Here is an 18,064-nt window from a genome sequence, read left to right as displayed (position 1 = left end):
CAGGTCAATGCCCAGGCACGTGCCTTGGTAAAATAGGTCTGACGACGCCGATACCTTTCACACTGACCGCGTCGGTGTGTGCCATGAGTCCTGTTCAAAATCTCAAGCCTGCAAAGTCCAGGCCTCTGGTCCTAAAGAAGGGCAAGATAGTTGACTGGTGCCACTTCGCCATAGGAGAGACAGCAATTCCATCTGTGATGGAGAAACCTGTCAAGAGCCTGGGCAAGGTTTTCATCAGCTCTTTAAGAGACACAGACACACTGCAGCAAACCAGGGCAGATCTAACAGCATAGCTCGCAGCAATTGACAAGTCTGGGCTACCAGGGACATTCAAAACAACTACCAGCGTGCAGTCCTGCCAAGGCTCCTTTGGCCCATACTGTTCTGTGAGGTGCCCATGTCTACTGTGGAGATGTTGGAAGGTACTATCAGCCAGTTCCTCCGGAGGTGGCTTGGGCTCCCTCGATCCCCCAGCAGCATTGCCCTGTACGGCAATTCCACCATGTTGCAGCTTCCTATCAGTGGCCTGTCAGAAGAGTTCAAGGTCACATGCGCCAGGGAGGTGATGATGCACGATGACTCCTCTGATACAAAAGTTGCTTCTGCAGGAATTCTGGTGAAAACTGGAAGAAAGTGGAGCACAGGAAGCCGTCAACAGAGCTGAGGTATGGCTGCAGCATAGCGTTCTGGTTGGAAACAATGTAGTGGGCCAAGCAAGTCTAGGCAGCTTTCCTAAACCCTGGTATGACAAGGCCAGAGGAAGGGAGAAATGGCAAATGATGCAGGAGGAGATCAGAGCAGAGGTGGAAGATCAAGATGGTGGCTACAGTATGTACCAGCAAGGCGCCTGGACAAGGTGGGAGTACGCTGAGCAGTGTAAAATCACCTGGGCAGAGCTCTGGAGATGCGAACCCCAGCACATCAAGTTCCTGATACAATCTGTGTATGATGTTCTCCCAAGTCCGAACAGTCTGCAGTGCTGGGGCTCATCAGACACTGCTGCATGCCACCTATGCAACAGGAGAGGCACCCTGGAGCATATCCTCAGCTGCTGCCCGAAGGTCTTGGGCGAAGGACAGTACCGCTGGCAGCATGATCAGGTACTTTGGGTCATGGCAGACACAGTCAGCACAATCACCAACTGCAAGTAGTAGAACACCCCCAAGCAGTCCATCACCTTAGTCAGAGCTGGGGAGAAGGCACAACAGCAACCAAGTCCAACTGGAGGGCTCTGAGGCATCAAAGCAAGTTGTCCTGGTTGAGCTTACTGTCCCCTGGAAAGACAGAATGTAGGAGGCCTATGAGCGCAATGGGACCAAATATGCCAAGATAGTGGTGGAATGCCGGAGCAAAGGCTGGAAAGCTCGCTGCGAACCAGTGAAGGTTGGGTGCCGGGACTTTGCGGGCCAATCTTTACCGCGCACCCTCAAACTCCTGGGAATAAAATGGCTGCTGTGCAGAAGACCCATCAAAACCATTATAGAGGCTACCGAGAAGGCCTCAAGATGGCTGTGGATCCGGAGGAGGGATCCGTGGAGTAGTGGGCCACTTGGACACAAGTCAGAGGCTGATCACCCCCGGCTGGGTTGCCCGAGCGAGGGTGTTTGATGATCAAAGACCCGAAACAGCCCATGATCTCGGTTTCATCATTTGGAATGATCAAAATTACATATTCTAACTTTAATTACATGTTATAGTAAGATGGAAAGAGGAACCAGAGTTGGAAAAAAGCTTTCTTCTTCTGCGTGATATTAACACGAGACATGCATGCTAATTATATTTTCTAGATAGAAAAAAAGATAGTAAGATGGAAAGAGGAACCAGAGTTGTTTTGACTTTTGTCCCAAAAAAGGAGATAGATAGCGTCTGGTTGTTGCCCTTTAATTTTCTTGGTAAGTACAAACTTCCTTGCCTGGCTCTTAACTTCTGTCTTCTGCATGATATATATTTAATGTGAGATCAGTAATTTAGCATAGCTGGTTCTAGACACGGTGCAGTTGAGTACTCCATTTGTGATGGCCTCAAAAGAGATAAATTCCACCAAGACAGAAGACAACAATGATTCCCAGCAGTCAGGTAGAATACAATGCACTGCTGTTATTTAACTGTAAAGTTCATTGTTAATTTAAATATACTCTGCATGACATTGATTGATAGTAATATCTATCTTGCAAACTGCTACAAATATATGCAATAACAGCATCACATCTATAGTTTTTAATAATCAAATAAATAACTCATGTCAACAATGTTTGCATTCCACAATAAAATGATGGACATTGGTAATGGTACATGTATTTCTTATTCCAGGCTCCTGTCCCAGGTCCAGAGCCTTCTGTATAATTGGAGTGAACTTTGGAATCCTGTGTCTTCTCCAAGTGTCCCTTCACATCGCTATGCATTTCTACTGTGAGTTCCCCCTTAGTCATTCCTCTAATACAGACTCGTGCAACAGGAGGTTAAAAAGCAAACAAACAAACAAACAAACAAACAAGGGTTGTTGGCTTCTTTGTGTATTGCAAATGGTGGTTAAACTTTACTTGACACAGACGTCATACATATGACATATCAGTGTCATAATAGTATCAAAACAGTCATGGACCAGTAATAAACATGATGTCAATGTTATAAACGTTTTATGGTCATGAAAAGTTGACATTGTTAGGGCTGCCTTGAACATAACCGAATGTCCTAAAATGTTTATGACATTGACATAATGTTTATGACATGAGCGTGTTATGACACTGTTAAGACATTGTTATGTTATTCGTATGATGTCGTCATCATCAAGTTAAGTGTTACCCAAATGGTTAATGACTGCGCTCAATAATGTAATTGCTAAATCATGTTTATTATTACCTCCGCAGAGGAGGTTGTGTTTTCGGTCACGTTGGTTTGTCTGTTTGTTCGTTTGTCTGCCTGTCTGTCAGCAGGATAACTCAAAAAGTTATGAACGGATTTGGATGAAACTTTGGGGTGTTGTTGGAAATGACAAAAGGAACAAGTGATTCATTTTTGAAAGATTCTTCTTCACCATTGCGGGATTGGGCAAAATTTGACCTTCCAGTTTCTAATTACAGAATATCATAGGCAAATTTTCTATCAAACAGCTTCCTTGGCTGCGGTCTGCACTCTTGGCTGAGGTCTGCGCATTTCTAGTGTCATTGTAGTTTTATTCTTTCCACAGCGCTACTTGAGATGATGACTTGTGTTTATCTTAAAACCTAGGGCAGGAATGTCCAAATCTGGCCCACAGAGTCTCGCGAGATGCTTTCAAATGTTTATTACAGTTAGCCCACATACTGTACACCATTAATGTATAGATTATGTTCAAGAAATTACTTTAACAAATTAATTAATTAATGAGACCACGACAAGTTGATCAGAGTTTACAATTGTCTTTCGCGGAAGGAGAGAGTGAGTACCTCTGGAAAACATGTTCCTCACTTGGCATCCTCGGTCTCCCTGGTCTCTCCTCCCACGAAGGCCCTTTATAATGGGCAGCACAGAAGGAATAGAAAAAACACAGGACTAACATTGTTTCTTATCAGAGGACCTTGAAAGTATCTTAGTCACATAGGAATAGAGCGCAACAGTAAGTTACTGTATGAAACAAGTACCGAAGTGAATATAAAGCGAAGTCTATGCTACAGATCATAATTATTTCTACACGTAACAAGACTTGAACATGAAATTTGTTGTGCTACAGAAATATGAGTTGGCCCAGGCCACTGAAACAGCTCACACGCAAATGATGCAACACAATGTGCAGGCACATTTGAACTACCATACAGTACCATAGAACTACCGTACTACTACAGTAGGATGGGAAAGCGTGTGAGTGAAATTAAACTAGATATTAAGTGCAAAAATTTGCAGTTGTTGATTTCGGCCCACGACTTTGTTCCAGATTTGATTTTGGCCTTCAGTCCATTTGAGTTTGACACCCCTGGCCTGGGGCAAACCCAGTTTTAAGGTGTGGTGAAGTGAAACAGACAACACCCATGTGTTTCAGATATGAAGAAGAGTGGTAAACTGGATGATGACCGAAAACAGCTGCAGATCAACTACACTCATTTGGCTGAGGAGTCCGATGAGCTTCTCACAAATTACACGGATCTTCTTGAAGAGAGAGACCAGCTCCACACCAACGTCACTGACATCACTGAAGACAGGGACCTATGCCTGGACAGATACCGCTCCCTTGCTGCAGATAAAGCACAGTTACTGGCTAGTTACAATAATGTAGCTAGAGAAAAAAATAATCTGATGACTAGTTACAACAACCTTGCTCAACAGAAGAAACAGCTAGCAACCAGCAACAACGACCTTGCTCAACAGAAAAAGCAGCTAACAACCAGCAACAACAATCTGGAAGCTCAACGAAACAGATTTTACAGCAAACTTCAGAGTGGTTCGTATGATGATCACAGAGTTCAATAATTAGGCATGTGGTGTTGGTGATTACATTCATTTATGTTTCTTTAATATCTTAAAGCTGTGGTGGACTGTTCTGTATTTTTTTTGTTTAATCATTATTGTCAGTTGGATCAGAGTGGAATAGTAATAGATGCCAGTTGTCTATAGAGGGAAGTCTATAGCAAGTCAGCACACAAACTTAATCTGGTGAACAGCCACACAACTGGTGAAGCACAAGAAAACGGCAAAATGTTCTGTGGACTCATTCCATCCAAATCTCTTCTTGCTTTCTAGTCAGCATGCAAAGACCATTCTTTAATGAATATTCATTAATATAACACATTTACATATCAATCGAGCTAAGAAGTCAAAATACACTTTAAGTGATAGCCTACTGTCCCATTTTTTTAAATAAGCTCATATTACACCTCCCCTTGAGTTAAATAATTGAGTTTGACCTATCTCCTGTACGTTCAATCACTCTCTCAGTATGGCAGTGCAAATTTTACCTCAATGCTAGCAGTTAACATTGAGTCCTATGAGACCAGCTGGCGGCTAACTGGTCTCATAGGAATCAATGTTAACAGCTAGCTTGGAGGTAAAATTTGCACTGCCATACTCAGAGAACGGTTGAAAGTACAGGAGATGGTCAAGGGGATGTGTCATATGAGCTTATTTACAAAAATGGGACAGTATCACTTCATCCACAACTGACGCAGTAAATTAGCAGGCAGTTATCATAGCAGACAAACATATTTGGGGCGCCTCACATGGTGGCAGCTGTTACCCTAAATTTCCCTCTGGGATCAATAAGCATAAGTCTAAGTCTAAGTCTACTGTATGTGAAATGTTACCAACTTGTAACGTTACAGTGCATGTAAGTGTTACTGTACCTTAATGGAAATGTTGGGTATCTGCGGAATCTTGATTAATATGGCTGAATGTTTGGAATTTTCATCCACACAGGTGGATGGATCCGATTTCAGTCCAACTTCTATTTCTTTTCCACTGAAAGCAAAAACTGGCATGACAGCCGAGCGGACTGCAGACAGAGAGCTGCAGATTTGGTGATCGTCAACAGCTGGGTGGAAGAGGTGTTTCATTTTATTATTAATAACTATGGTAGCCTATATGGTAGGCCTATATGTAAGCATATCATTTAATCTAATTAAACAATTGGTTAATTCTGTCAGATCCCCTGTAGTCAAAAATGAGACGGGAAACAGTAGCCTGGTGAACCAGCGCCACCCGCTGGACGGCAAAATGTTTTGTCTACGGGTTAAAAATTAGACATCCACATTTAGTCTGGTTTATCAGGCTAGGGAAACAGAGATATATTTCAGAAGCTTTATTTCTGAATGCATACATTTGTGTTTGGCACAAGACAAGACATGACATGTCTTTTCCAATGTTAGGATTTCCTGTCAAGTCATCTACAAGAATCGACTTGGATGGGCCTGTCAGACATCGACACTGAGGGAGTGTGGAAGTGGGTAGACGGAACCCAGCTGACCAGTGGGTGAGGAGAACTAATAATGTTAAAGATTAACTGTTTCAAACTGTTGAGACATCCTTAAGACTGGCAGAAAACATGCCATCAATTCACAATTTCAAGTGGCGAAAACTCACAAGCTTAGTCTCATTCTTTATTCAACACCACAGCAAACATGTTTCGGCACTCAAACCCTTTAGCCATCCCTTTAAACGCACCCAAAGTCTGTTTTTTTTTTTTAGGTTGAGCACGCCTACGTATCACTGCAATCATCTCACAACTTATCATAATCACATAAAAAGAGCATAGAGAAAAGAAAAGGCCTACAACAGAAGAATATTGTTTGAGGGAAATAAATCACCATCGTCACACAATAAATAACATCAACGCCCAAGGTATACTGTTGGAGGGGGTCTTGCAGTGCCGGTTCTAGTCAATATGGTGCCCTAGGCGAGCACCCCCTTTCCTTTTTGTGCATTTAGAAATTGGCATCTGTAAATGTAGCGTCATATATCTGATCAAGCACAGCTGATCTAGTACCTGAGTGCCTAGGTACTGAATATGAATAATCAGTGTTAATTTAAAGTTTAAAACATTCCATTCTAATTCTGTGGTATTTTAAGCCGTTACTATGGCACTAAGACCATTTGGTGCCCTAGGCGACCACCTTGTCTGCCTATGCACCAGCCCTGGGGTCTTGCCCGGGGAGCTAATTAGTGTAGGGTCACCACTGATCAAATATAAATTGGAAATGGATTCAGCTATTTTAGGGGTTAACTACAGTAGTTGTAACTCACTGTTCACAGTTGCGGAGAGCACTGTACATCCTATTCTACTCCACAGGTCTTTGTGAACCAGAACTACTAACACAGTAATATGAGTAAGGTTTCATTTATTGTTGAACAACCAGTTCAAGAGGTGATCAAATCAAGGATCTATGGAATGTATACATTGTTGCTGTGTGTGATTTAGGTAGTTGAATTGTTGAAGTCAAATAGTCTCTTTCTTTCTAGATTTTGGGCTCCAGGCGAACCCAACAATGTAAAGGGTGATGAAGACTGTGTCCATTTGGATAAAGGGAGGGAATGGAAATGGAATGACAACACCTGCTCACAGCCAAAGCGGTGGACCTGCGAACTTACATTTTGACCAAAGTGTAACGTCATCATAAATCGAATGGAATGCTGCATTAGTTCTGCTTCTCTTTTTTCTTCTCTCTTTTTGCAAAGATGATTTTGTGGAGCTTCAGTTTGCAAACAGATACCTGTAGTTTACAGTTTCCAACAAAATGTCTTGATACAATTGATCATTCTTTTTTCTGTTGATGACAGCAATCTGTCCAGTCCCTGAGGCAGCAGAGCAGCCCTTAACCATCATACCCCTTCCACCATATTTCACCACTGGGATGAGGTTTTGATGTTGATGTGTCTATTTCATCTCTAAACTGAATACTTGGCCTTTATTGCTGTTGAACATCTGTGGTCTCTTTTGCAAACTGTCTCAATTTATTTTATTTTATTTTCCACTAATGTGCTTTGTTTATTTATCTATTTGATTTCTCTCTAGCCAGTCACTGTACAGCACTTTTTAACAGTTTTGTGCTGTTTTTAAATGTGCTCCATAAATACAATTTACTTACTTACTTACTTACTTACATTTGTATAGAATATGCTCTAATGTAGACACATGAGCATGTGTATAGAAGTACCTCTGTAGCCCTTCAGTTTCATGCAAGTCAGCAATTTCTGATAGACATGGACATTGTTCACATTAGAGCGTGCTTGTTGAGGACAGCTTAGTGTGTTGTAGTGTGTTTTAGCATTAGTGTGTTTTCATGACATTACATTTGGCAGACGCCTTTATAGGCTACATAGCGACTTATAATCGATGACGTAATCAGAGCATACAACACTTGCAGAGACAAAGTCCACAGGAAATATACAGAACAATAGAGGGTGCAAATGCAAAGTGGGGTTCATTTTTTATATGCATTAGCACAGGACAGCACATAGAGCAGACACAAATACACACATGCCCACATACCCAACACATAACATGCATTCATTTGAAGGGCATGGCAGCTTTGACCAACACCTGAAATCTTCATTTGAACCCAGGTTGGCTGACTCCTGGCACCAAGAAGCTCTCAGAGAAGTTATTAGCCAATGGCTTCACATGTTTCCACCTTGTATTGTGAATGCTTACATATGTGGTGTTCAATAAAAATAAAACATGTCATTTTTGTGCAGTATTACAGCAGAATGTGTTTATTTTAGGCCTCATTCATGCAGAAATCTAAGTATGCTCAAAGGTTTCTCATTCTTTCTGACAACTGTACATACATTTTCACTACATCCTTACTATTTATTCTATCTTTTCACTTGTGAAATGCATGCAGATATCTGTCAGTGATAATAAACTTACAAAGTCATTTTTAAGGGAGCTGTCCACACATGTGGTTCTGAATGTTACCATATTACTGGTGTTGTTATGACACAACACCAGTAATTTAATCACATTACAACAATGTATTTGCCAATTATTACATTTCACAAGAATAAACAAGAACCACTAAAACTATTTTGTAACTGTCCACATACAGCTTATAATATGACTCAGCTGACCATGATGTATCATGCTACTGTATACTATACTATAATGACATTCCTATAGACCCCATAGGCCTGCAGAAAACATTGAAGGTGAACAGATGTGTTTCACTCGGGAGAGAAAAGTGAATAGAGATGGAGAAAGAAGTTTGCACATACTTAAAATGAGTCTCAGCAACAGTTTCAAACAGCAGAGAAACGAGAGGGGTTGACATATCAATAGAAATATAGAGAATAAACAAAGCAAAGAAACGATCATTAATGTAGAGTTGACGTAGTGAGTAGAGAAGAAGACATAGCAAAGAATAAGATGCATTAAAAGTGGCAGAAATTAAACAAAGACATCACGGTGCAGTGTGCAGTTGCAACACTGACAGTATTGTCCAACACAAGGTAAAAGAAGCAACATTAAATAATAAGAAGGTAAGAAGGCATATTGGATAATAAACAAGATAATGTAGGTGCAGTGTACAGTTGCAACACTGGCAATAATGTCCAACACATGGTGAAAAAATGAAGCAAAAATAAGTAAAGAATTTAAAAGCAAATTAGGTACATAAAAGATGTTAGGTACATAAGAGATGTTAAACAATACCATCTAAATGCTGGGCCAGTCTCTAAGGGACGAAACAACAAAAACAGTCATCTTCGCCTGAGGACTGATGGCCCACCAGGAATATGCCCTGTATGCCATATTACCAGTCCAGCCCTGCTCTGTGGTTATTACCCCCGCCAAGGAGGTAATGTTTTAGGTAGCGCTGGTTTGTCTGTTTGTCTGTTTGTCTGACTGTTTGTCAGCAGCATAACTCAAAAACTAATCAACAGATTTGGCCGAAACTTTGTGGAGTTGTTAGTAATGACCCCATGAACAAGTGATTCAATTCTGGTGATGATACGGATCATGAACCGGAACCAGGACTTTTAAAAAGATTTTTCCCCATTTCTGGCCTATAAATCTAGACGCCCCTAGTGACCACACATTGAATTGTGGGGCAAAACATTCCACTTTCTAACTCCACAAAAAAAAGGCAAAAAGGCTTAAAATGAAAATAGGGTGTAACATAGTTAAATGTTCTATCAACAGCTTCATTGGCAGAGGTCTGCGCTCTCTGAGTGCTTCTAGTTTCTGTTGTAGGTTCACTCTTCTGTTCTGGGCTCTGTGAACATGCAGGTTTGGGGGGACTGACGCAGGAAGTAGAGGGGCAGTCCTGGGGCGCATTTCTCAAAAGAGAAGTTGTTAGCATGTTAGTAACTTCAGTAGTTGCCAATGGGAAAATGCCAGAACATGCCAGAAAATTGAAAACAACAGAGTAGCTAATGTAGTAAGCAACTTTGGTTTTGAGAAATGCCAGGTCAGGCGTTTACTGGTGTGGTGCTGAAGAATTTGCATATGGCATTCGTTCCAACAGACCGGGCTAATCAAAGCAACATCTATTGTTGTACATCTTGCTTAGCAGGATACTCAGCAAGGACTCTGAGATACTTCAGACTTAAGACACCTGTATGGGAGAGTTGAAACATGCAAACACAACTTGATAAAAGCTTGTTAGGTAATAAAATCGGTTGCTTTTTGATTAGTAGACAGGCAATATTCCATTGAATACATTTATGAGCTTTGATTAAACCGTGAGTTCACAGGTCCATTCTCGTGGTGTAGGACAGGGCATGTCATTCCATACAAAGTCCTCATACTCGGCACAGTCTTCCTCCCCAGAGTAATCATTAGGTTCACCTGTGGCTGTGCGCCAATATCTGAAAATAAATAACTATAGTCAAATTCACAGAATTCACCTAAATAAGTTTGAATTCATGATCATTCAAGTGTGGTGCGGTAGGCAAGTACTTCACCATTGGCAAGTGCTAGGATTGGTGGGCCTGACATGGTTGTGACGATCTTATAAAGATCAGGACTACCAACTCACTAGCAAAAATATTTTCGGCCATTTGGGTTTGTCTAGTTCAGTGGTTCCCAACCTTTTTCTTAAGGGACCCATGTTTTTACTATTGTAAGCTTTGGTGACCCAACCACACGAGCGCCCGCACGAGACGGAGTCACAAGATGCCCTCCGTTTCCTGCGAAAACTTATTTTAGTTATTTTATTCCTCAATTCGTCTTTGGTCAAATATAGAATAAATGTTTAATGTAGCACTTACAATTTGTTGCGACTATGCATTTATTAGTTAAATGCTTTGTCTTTTATTCAACATGGGCTATATATATTTAAAACGAAACCCCTTAAAATCAAGAGGGCTGGGATAACCTTCCCCTGGTGATCATTGAGTATACACTGAGCTGTTCTACATACTCCAGCTAATGATGGTCCAAGAAACCCACAAACTTTGTCTTAAACTATTGAGTATTGTCAATATATTACTAGATGTTACTGCTCCTTATTGTCAATATATGTTTACCTTTGTGTTATGTGTGGTGCACATGATTAGTCTTCTACAGTTTACTAGGCTAGCCAAATGGACAGCCGATCTAACATGCCAACTCTTAACAAGGAGCAGCTACATCTGAAGAGGCCCAAGTCTCCTTTATGGCAACCCTAACCAGCCTCTGCTTCACCAGATTGTTTTTGATATTTTAGGAAGCCACTTTGGCAATCAACTGCCACAGCACTGTAAACATGGGAATTGCTGGATGTCCCAGAACTGATATTGTTGCTGTTATCTCACTAAAGTTGAATTAGGAGATCATCACCCCTTTATGGTGCTTTATGGTCTTGTAGTGTGATGATCTAGACACTAGATGGTGCCTTTTCTCCTTTTTGAGCAGCTCACTGTCCTTTATTATTGATTTTAATGACTGTGGTGAGACTATTGCTTTTACTAACACTCAAACACAAATGCGGATACTTTTAAAAACAGGCATCGTTATCAGTTTATTTGAATTCCATTTACACAGCGTGTGGACAAAAACGGAAGAAAATGGGAAGAAAGTTCCAATTTTAAAGCTTGAACTCTGTTTACATGTAAACAAAAGGCCCAAATGGATGTGTTAACTTAACTATCTATGTGTAAACAGGGAGGGTATTCCAAGAACCTGACTCATTAGTAAAGCAGTCTTGCAGGCTAACCCCTTCCTGTAGGTTCATACATAGGTCTATATTTTGTTTAACAGTTTAAAGTACTAAGCATCTTTATCAGGTTGTTCTCCTCACCCATAGGTCAGCTGGGTTCCGTCTACCCACTTCCACACTCCCTCAGTGTCGATGTCTGACAGGCCCATCCAACTCCTTTGTAGATGTCTTGAAAGGAAATCCTGACGGAATAGACATGCCACATAATTTAGTGAGTCTGCACTGTTTTGCTATCTTTCAGTAGCCTCGCGAGCCATCCTACGTACTTCCGCCAAAGGATTGGCTCCACTACTGTAGTCTGTCCGTGCTTCTCTGTGGAGTGCCTGGAGCAGTAGAATTTTGATCGCAACGCCCACCCAGAAAACAGCCAATAATCGAATACGCCCCCCACGTGGGGGCGAAAGGGGGAGGACGCTCGTGACAATGACGTACACATCTGCACCAGAGCCATTGGTCTGCGCTATGTTGTTGTTGAGTAACTGCCAGCGATTGGGTGAAAGGTGTCCAATAATTTCAAACCATAACTGAGTGCAAACTTCCTGCTTCTTACAATCGCTTCAGAGCAAACAAATGCCAGACCATAAATACGAAATGAAATGGTAGTATTATGGGATGGTCAGGACCAGGCTAATCTTTCAGTACATTTTGCTGAATGTGTGTTTTTTTTCTTTTTTTTCTTTTTAACATATGCTCTCACATCAAGCCACAATATAAAACGGGACATTGTAAAGCTTCCACTTACCCTATACACAAGCCTAAAAACATGAGTGGGAAAATATTTCCCCTCTGATACTCAGAGATATTAAATAAATGGAAAGAAGTGTTTTGTCAGGAGAAAAAACAGATGATTTTAAAAATACATGTTGGTATAAAGTGTATTTTTCCAAATTCTAACACCTGCTCGGCTCTGCTAGTGACCATCACCAAATCTGCACCTCTCTGTCTGCAGGCCGTGCGGCTATCATGCCAGCTCAGTTTTGTGGTAGAGAAGAAATAGAAGCTGGACTGAAATTGGATCCATCCACCTGTGTGGGTGAAATAAAAATAATTCTTTACTGCCCATCTAGATTTTTTTTTAATCTGCTGGTATCCAACACCAAACTAATATGTTTAATAAGATCACAATTTATATACACTATGATAAAAGTGTCACTATATTTTGTGTTGTCTCTCTAAAATCTAAAGTAAGTCAAGGTCTTTGCACAATCAAGTGGCATTTCTGTAGAAAGATATTGTACAAATAAGTTGTAATAAGTTTTGTTCCAATTTAAACAGTGTCATGACACAGTCATGAGCGAGTCATAAACATGGTGTGAGTGTCATGAAAAATTTACATCGTTAGGGCTGTCTTTGCCATAACCGAATGTCACTTAATGATAAAGTCATAAAATGTTTAGGACATTGAAATAATGTTTATGACACATGGATGACTGCATTGTGACACTGTTATGACATTGTTATGCCATGCGTCAAGTAAAGTGTTATCAAATGATGTGTTTCGTGGTTTTCATCATGCCCTATGCAATGTGATACGTACTACATACCGAGCTGGAGATTGCGGTATAAATTACTTCTTTGAGCAGCCAAGTTTTTGTATCGCGTCACTAACTGTGCTTTATCTGCAGCTAGGGAGCGGTATCTGTCCAGGCATAGGTCCCTGTCTTCAGTGATGTCAGTGATGTTGGTGTGGAGCTGGTCTCTCTCTTCAAGAAGATCTGTGTAGTTTCCGAGAAGCTCATGGGTCTCTGCAGCCATATCAGTGTAGTTGATCAGCAGCTGTTTCTGTTCTTGGTGCTGCTGCTTCATGTCTAAAACACAGGTGTGTTTATACACAGTAAATTCTACAGTGTCAATTTAACTCTTCGAGAGGGCATTACTATGGCCTTGTTTACATGGGAAATTTCATTCCGAATTAAGTAATTTAATTCAGAATAAAACTTAATTCTGCTTTAAAAACATCATGTAACCACTTCCCGAATGGGAATTAAGCTTATTTGGAATGAAATGAAAGTGCAATGTAAACACAACGGGAAAAAAAATAATTTTATTCCGAATTATTAATTCCGAATTAAAACCATATTGTAAACGTAGCCTATGTGTGTTCGATTTAACCCTCTGAGGGTGTTTTCACACCTGGTCCCTTTCATCCATTTAAGCAAACTGAGACATATGACTCAGCCTTTTCTGGGCATACACCTTTATTGATGTGGTCTCAGTACGGTTCACTTATGGGTCCTAACAAGTTACACTTGTGACTAGGTGTAGGAGAGCTCTGGACCAGGTGTGATCAAAAAGAGGAGAGAGATTAACGGGACCAGAAAGAGCAGCTGGATCTTTTCGTAACACATTCACAATATACAAAACAGATCTTTTTTCTGTCAGATCACATTTTGGTTCACTTAAAGGTGCACTGTGTAATATTTTAGTAGGCCTAGTTTGTTTCCAGAATGCATGCTGCACATTCATGTTACCTTTTCCATGAATACGTACCACCATCAAATTCTAAGTATTCATTATGACTGAGAAAATTGCATTTTTTATACATGAAAAGGGGATCTTCTCCATTTTGAATTTCCAGAAATAGACATTTTCAGGAGCAAAACTTACTGTACTTTGGTCATATCAGTAAATATGAGTTCATTATTTTGTAAATAAGGTGCACTGTAAGATGGTGCCCAGAGGTACTGCAACTATGCTGCTTATTGAAACTGTCTACTGCCAAATTTGATCTTTTCATGAATATTTACTAAATAATAAACTAATATTTACTAGTATGACCAGTGAGGTAAGTTGTGCAGCTAAAAATGTCAATTTCTGAACATTCTAAATGGCGGACAATGGAGAAGATCCACTTTTTCATTGTATGAAAAGTCCAATTTTCCCAGTCATAATGAATACTTTAAATTTGATGGTAGTGGTAGTTATTTGTGAAAAAGGAAACATTTGTGAATGGGCAGAATGGATTCTGGAAATAAAAAGGACTTTAAAGAGGATTGAGTTTGGTTCACTTAAAGGGGACTACATGTACGTGTGAAAACACAAAAATACAAAAATTAAATGATCAACTTTGGACCACCATCATTGTAAGTGAGCAACCCAAGTTTTACTGTTGAATAAAACTATTAACCATTAAAATAAACCACTGTCAAATAAACCAAAGCACTATTTTACGAGAATGTTGAGAGAATAAGGAGAGGAACTCACAGTAAAGATGCATAGTGATGTTCAGAGATATTTGGAGGAGACAAAGGAATCCAAAACACACTCCAGTTAGGCAGAAGACGTTAGACCCGACACAGGAGCCTGGAAGAAGACAAGCTTGTACAGTTACTAATAATTGTGTTGACAGTCATTAGTCATTAATGTTTGCATAAATAATGTACTGATGAAAAAAACTGTGCTCATGTGATAACAACTTTCAACACATATAAACTAGAACTAATGCCCCAAAGAATAAACATTTGAACCATTTAATCGCTTTCAAATGTTTTACCATTTTTTCATCCTACCTCTCTGTTGAGGACCTTTGCTGCTGTCTACCTCAGTGGAATTCATCTCTGTGAAAAAAGAGAACTTCAACCATTTAAGTGTTTCTGGAGGACCAAAGAAAAGGGAGGAGGGGCGTGTGGCTCAAAGTCATACATGAAGTATACATGCAGTAGCCTTTTTGTGCAGATCGGATCGCCAGAGGGCATATTCACTATTTGCTGAAAATACTCAACTATCATGAAAGCATTGCTATGACGTTACCGAGAGCCTTAAAGTGATACTGTCCCGTTTTTGGAAATGAACTTATTTTACACGTCTCCTTGAGTTAAATGATTGAGTTGTACCTTTCTCCTGTACTTTCAACTTTCAATCGCCAGCTGGTCTCTTAGGACTCGGAGCTTGGAGGTAAAATTTGCACTGCCATTCTCAGAGAAAGGCAGGCAGTACAGGAGAAAGGTACAACTTAATCATTTAACTCAAGGAGAGGTGTAAAATAAGCTTATTTTCAAAAATGGGACAGTAGCACTTTAAGTAACAGATTAATACATAGCCACCATTACAATTTTGGTCACAGTAAAGTTATAACAGGGCTCTGTGCAAAAGGGTTAAATATATTAGCCATCACTGATATGTCACTCAGGCCTAACTAAAATGTTCAAGTTCAATTGACTGACTGGAAATGTGCACTGTTGACTGAAATTAACAATTAACCTTATGATTTGACACATTGTTTTGCAGATGGAGTGGCTTTGAGATGTTCACGTTTGTGGTATATGGTATACAAAATGTCTTACTACACAGAACAACATGCAGAAACCACAAGCATCACTAATGACCTGCTCATGGCTGCTGACTCTGGACTACTCTCTATTGTCATTCTCCTTGACCTCAGTGCAGCCTTTGACACCATCTCTCATTCTATCCTTCTCCACAGACTCTCCTCAATTGGCATTAGTAACACACCCCTTGACTGGTTCCACTCCTATCTCTCTGGTCGTTCTCAATTTATTCAAATGAAGTCTTTTAAATCTAAGCCCTCCCCTGTCACCTCTGGTGTCCCTCAAGGTTCTGTTCTGGGGCCCCTCCTCTTCATCACCTACCTCCTTCCCCTTGGTAATATCTTCCGCAAATTCAAAATTAATTTCCATTGCTATGCTGATGACACCCAGCTCTATTTATCTGGCAAACCCTCTGACACTCTCCCTCCCCCCTCCCTCACCACCTGTCTCTCTGAAATCAAATCCTGGTTCACCTCCAATTTTTTGAAACTCAATTCTAACAAAACTGAAGTCCTACTTGTAGGCACCAAATCCACCTTATCCAAATCAGATAGTTTTTCCTTCTCAATTGATAACTCTCCTGTCTCCCCCTCCCCTCAAGTTAAGAGTCTGGGCGTCTTGCTTGATGGCTCTCTATCCTTCCTCTCCCACATTAACAACATCACACGGTCTGCTTATTTCCACCTACGCAACATTAACCGTCTCCGCCCCTCTCTCACTTCCCATTCTACCTCCATTCTTGTACACAGTCTTGTCACCTCCCGCATTGATTACTGTAATTCTCTCCTATTTGGTCTCCTTCAAAAATCTCTCCACAAGCTCCAACTGGTCCAGAACTCAGCTGCCCGCATCATTACAAAAACCCCTTCCTGTCACCATATTACCCCTGCACTGCAACATCTCCACTGGCTCCCTGTCAAATATAGAATTCATTTTAAAATACTTCTCCACACCTTCAAGGCTATCCACAATCTTGCCCCCCCTTATCTATCTAATCTTATTCACATTGCTGTTCCCTCCCGCCCCCTCCGTTCCTCTTCCTCCATTCTCCTCTCTGTCCCCTCTGCCCGTCTTAATTCCATGGGGAATAGAGCTTTCAGTTGCTCTGCTCCTCAGCTGTGGAATGCCCTTCCCCCTGACATCCGCAATACTGACTCTCTCCCCCTTTTCAAATCCAGGCTAAAAACCCATCTTTTTCAAATAGCCTATTCTTTATGATTCTTAAACTCTGTTTTATTTTATTTTATTTTATTTCATATTTGTATTTTTTTATTCATTTATTTATTTTTGTTTAAAATTCTGTTTATGTGTCTTGTTTTATTTTGTTTCTGTCTGTACAGTGTCCTTGAGAGTTTTGAAAGGCGCTTTCAAATAAAATGCATTATTATTATTATTATTATTATGAATTTTATAATGGATTAAATGTCAGCCAACAGCTTATATTGGCACGTAAATCCACATAATAATTTATAATGATAATAATAATTTATTAACACAATTAACTCTTCAATAAGATGGAAAAAACATAATAGAATAGTTGGGTTCTTCTTACCGTTACTATATCATATGTCATCCCAGCAGTAGAGAGTGCTGAATGCGTGCAATCTTCGAACTGCAATCTTGAAAACTGCTATTTTGATGTCAGCCTTTTAGGGCCACAGCAGTGGTGCTTATAACCTGACGACAGCCCTACTTCCTCTTTTACTCCACAGGAATGTCACTTCTCAGTTTGAAGTAGAGTAGGGTAGTAGTACTTTTATTAATCCCAAGGGAGATTAAGGTGTCTGACACCAAATTTACAAATACGAAAACACATACAAAGATCTACACATTATTTCACATTGCAGTAACCATATAGCCTAGCACACATTTGTGTACAGCAATTAGCCTTGCATCAGTTCACATAAACACACCCTCTCTTTCTTTCTCTTTCTCTCTCTCTCTCTCTCTCTCTCTCTCTCTCTCTCTCTCTCTCTCTCTCTCTCTCTCTCTCTCACACACACACACACACACACACACACACACACACACACACACACTGTAGTGTGCACGCAGGCCCACTCAGGGATCGAAACATAGATGCACCAAAATGAAATTTCGGCCGAAACCGAATAATAATTAATCACTTGGCCGAATACCAAAGCCTAGACCGAATATTACAGCTCAGTTAAAAGTTACCAAAAGTTAGTTAGT

At 40.4% G+C, this 18,064-nt stretch overlaps 2 protein-coding genes across 2 annotated transcripts; one reads left to right on the top strand and one right to left on the bottom strand.

Moving 5' to 3' along the window:
- Positions 1-397: 397 nt before the first annotated feature.
- LOC134445150 (asialoglycoprotein receptor 1-like) lies at positions 398-7,113 on the top strand. The gene is made up of 6 exons (XM_063194235.1): positions 398-544; positions 962-1,061; positions 4,016-4,414; positions 5,386-5,513; positions 5,835-5,938; positions 6,925-7,113. Exons 1-6 carry the CDS (start codon positions 398-400, stop codon positions 7,058-7,060), a joined length of 1,014 nt encoding a protein of 337 aa, XP_063050305.1. The 3' UTR covers positions 7,061-7,113.
- Positions 7,114-10,067: 2,954 nt separating this feature from the next.
- LOC134445539 (CD209 antigen-like protein E) lies at positions 10,068-17,499 on the bottom strand. The gene is made up of 7 exons (XM_063194593.1): positions 17,424-17,499; positions 15,113-15,160; positions 14,808-14,906; positions 13,148-13,411; positions 12,501-12,628; positions 11,685-11,785; positions 10,068-10,272 (listed from the first exon to the last, which is right to left on the bottom strand). Exons 2-7 carry the CDS (start codon positions 15,156-15,158, stop codon positions 10,140-10,142), a joined length of 771 nt encoding a protein of 256 aa, XP_063050663.1. The 5' UTR covers positions 15,159-15,160; positions 17,424-17,499; the 3' UTR covers positions 10,068-10,139.
- Positions 17,500-18,064: the final 565 nt, after the last annotated feature.

The sequence above is a fragment of the Engraulis encrasicolus genome, chromosome 3, assembly GCF_034702125.1.
Source record: "Engraulis encrasicolus isolate BLACKSEA-1 chromosome 3, IST_EnEncr_1.0, whole genome shotgun sequence".
Lineage (NCBI taxonomy): Eukaryota > Metazoa > Chordata > Actinopteri > Clupeiformes > Engraulidae > Engraulis > Engraulis encrasicolus.
The sequence above is the reverse complement of the archived record's forward strand: the minus strand, read 5'-3'. Positions and strand labels throughout refer to the sequence as shown.

What these genes read in the sequence shown, in the direction of transcription:
- LOC134445150 (XM_063194235.1), top strand. Translation starts at nt 398, where the DNA reads ATGTCTACTGTGGAGATGTTGGAAGGTACTATCAGCCAGTTCCTCCGG. An exon ending in TCCTCAGCTGCTGCCCGAAG is followed by an intron (nt 1,062 to 4,015) that starts GTCTTGGGCGAA and finishes CATGTGTTTCAG; the next exon opens with ATATGAAGAAGAGTGGTAAA. An exon ending in TTACAGCAAACTTCAGAGTG is followed by an intron (nt 4,415 to 5,385) that starts GTTCGTATGATG and finishes TCATCCACACAG; the next exon opens with GTGGATGGATCCGATTTCAG.
- LOC134445539 (XM_063194593.1), bottom strand. Translation starts at nt 15,158, where the DNA reads ATGAATTCCACTGAGGTAGACAGCAGCAAAGGTCCTCAACAGAGAG. An exon ending in ATACCGCAATCTCCAGCTCG is followed by an intron (nt 12,629 to 13,147) that starts GTATGTAGTACG and finishes TCACCCACACAG; the next exon opens with GTGGATGGATCCAATTTCAG. An exon ending in GGAACCCAGCTGACCTATGG is followed by an intron (nt 10,273 to 11,684) that starts GTGAGGAGAACA and finishes ATTTATTTTCAG; the next exon opens with ATATTGGCGCACAGCCACAG.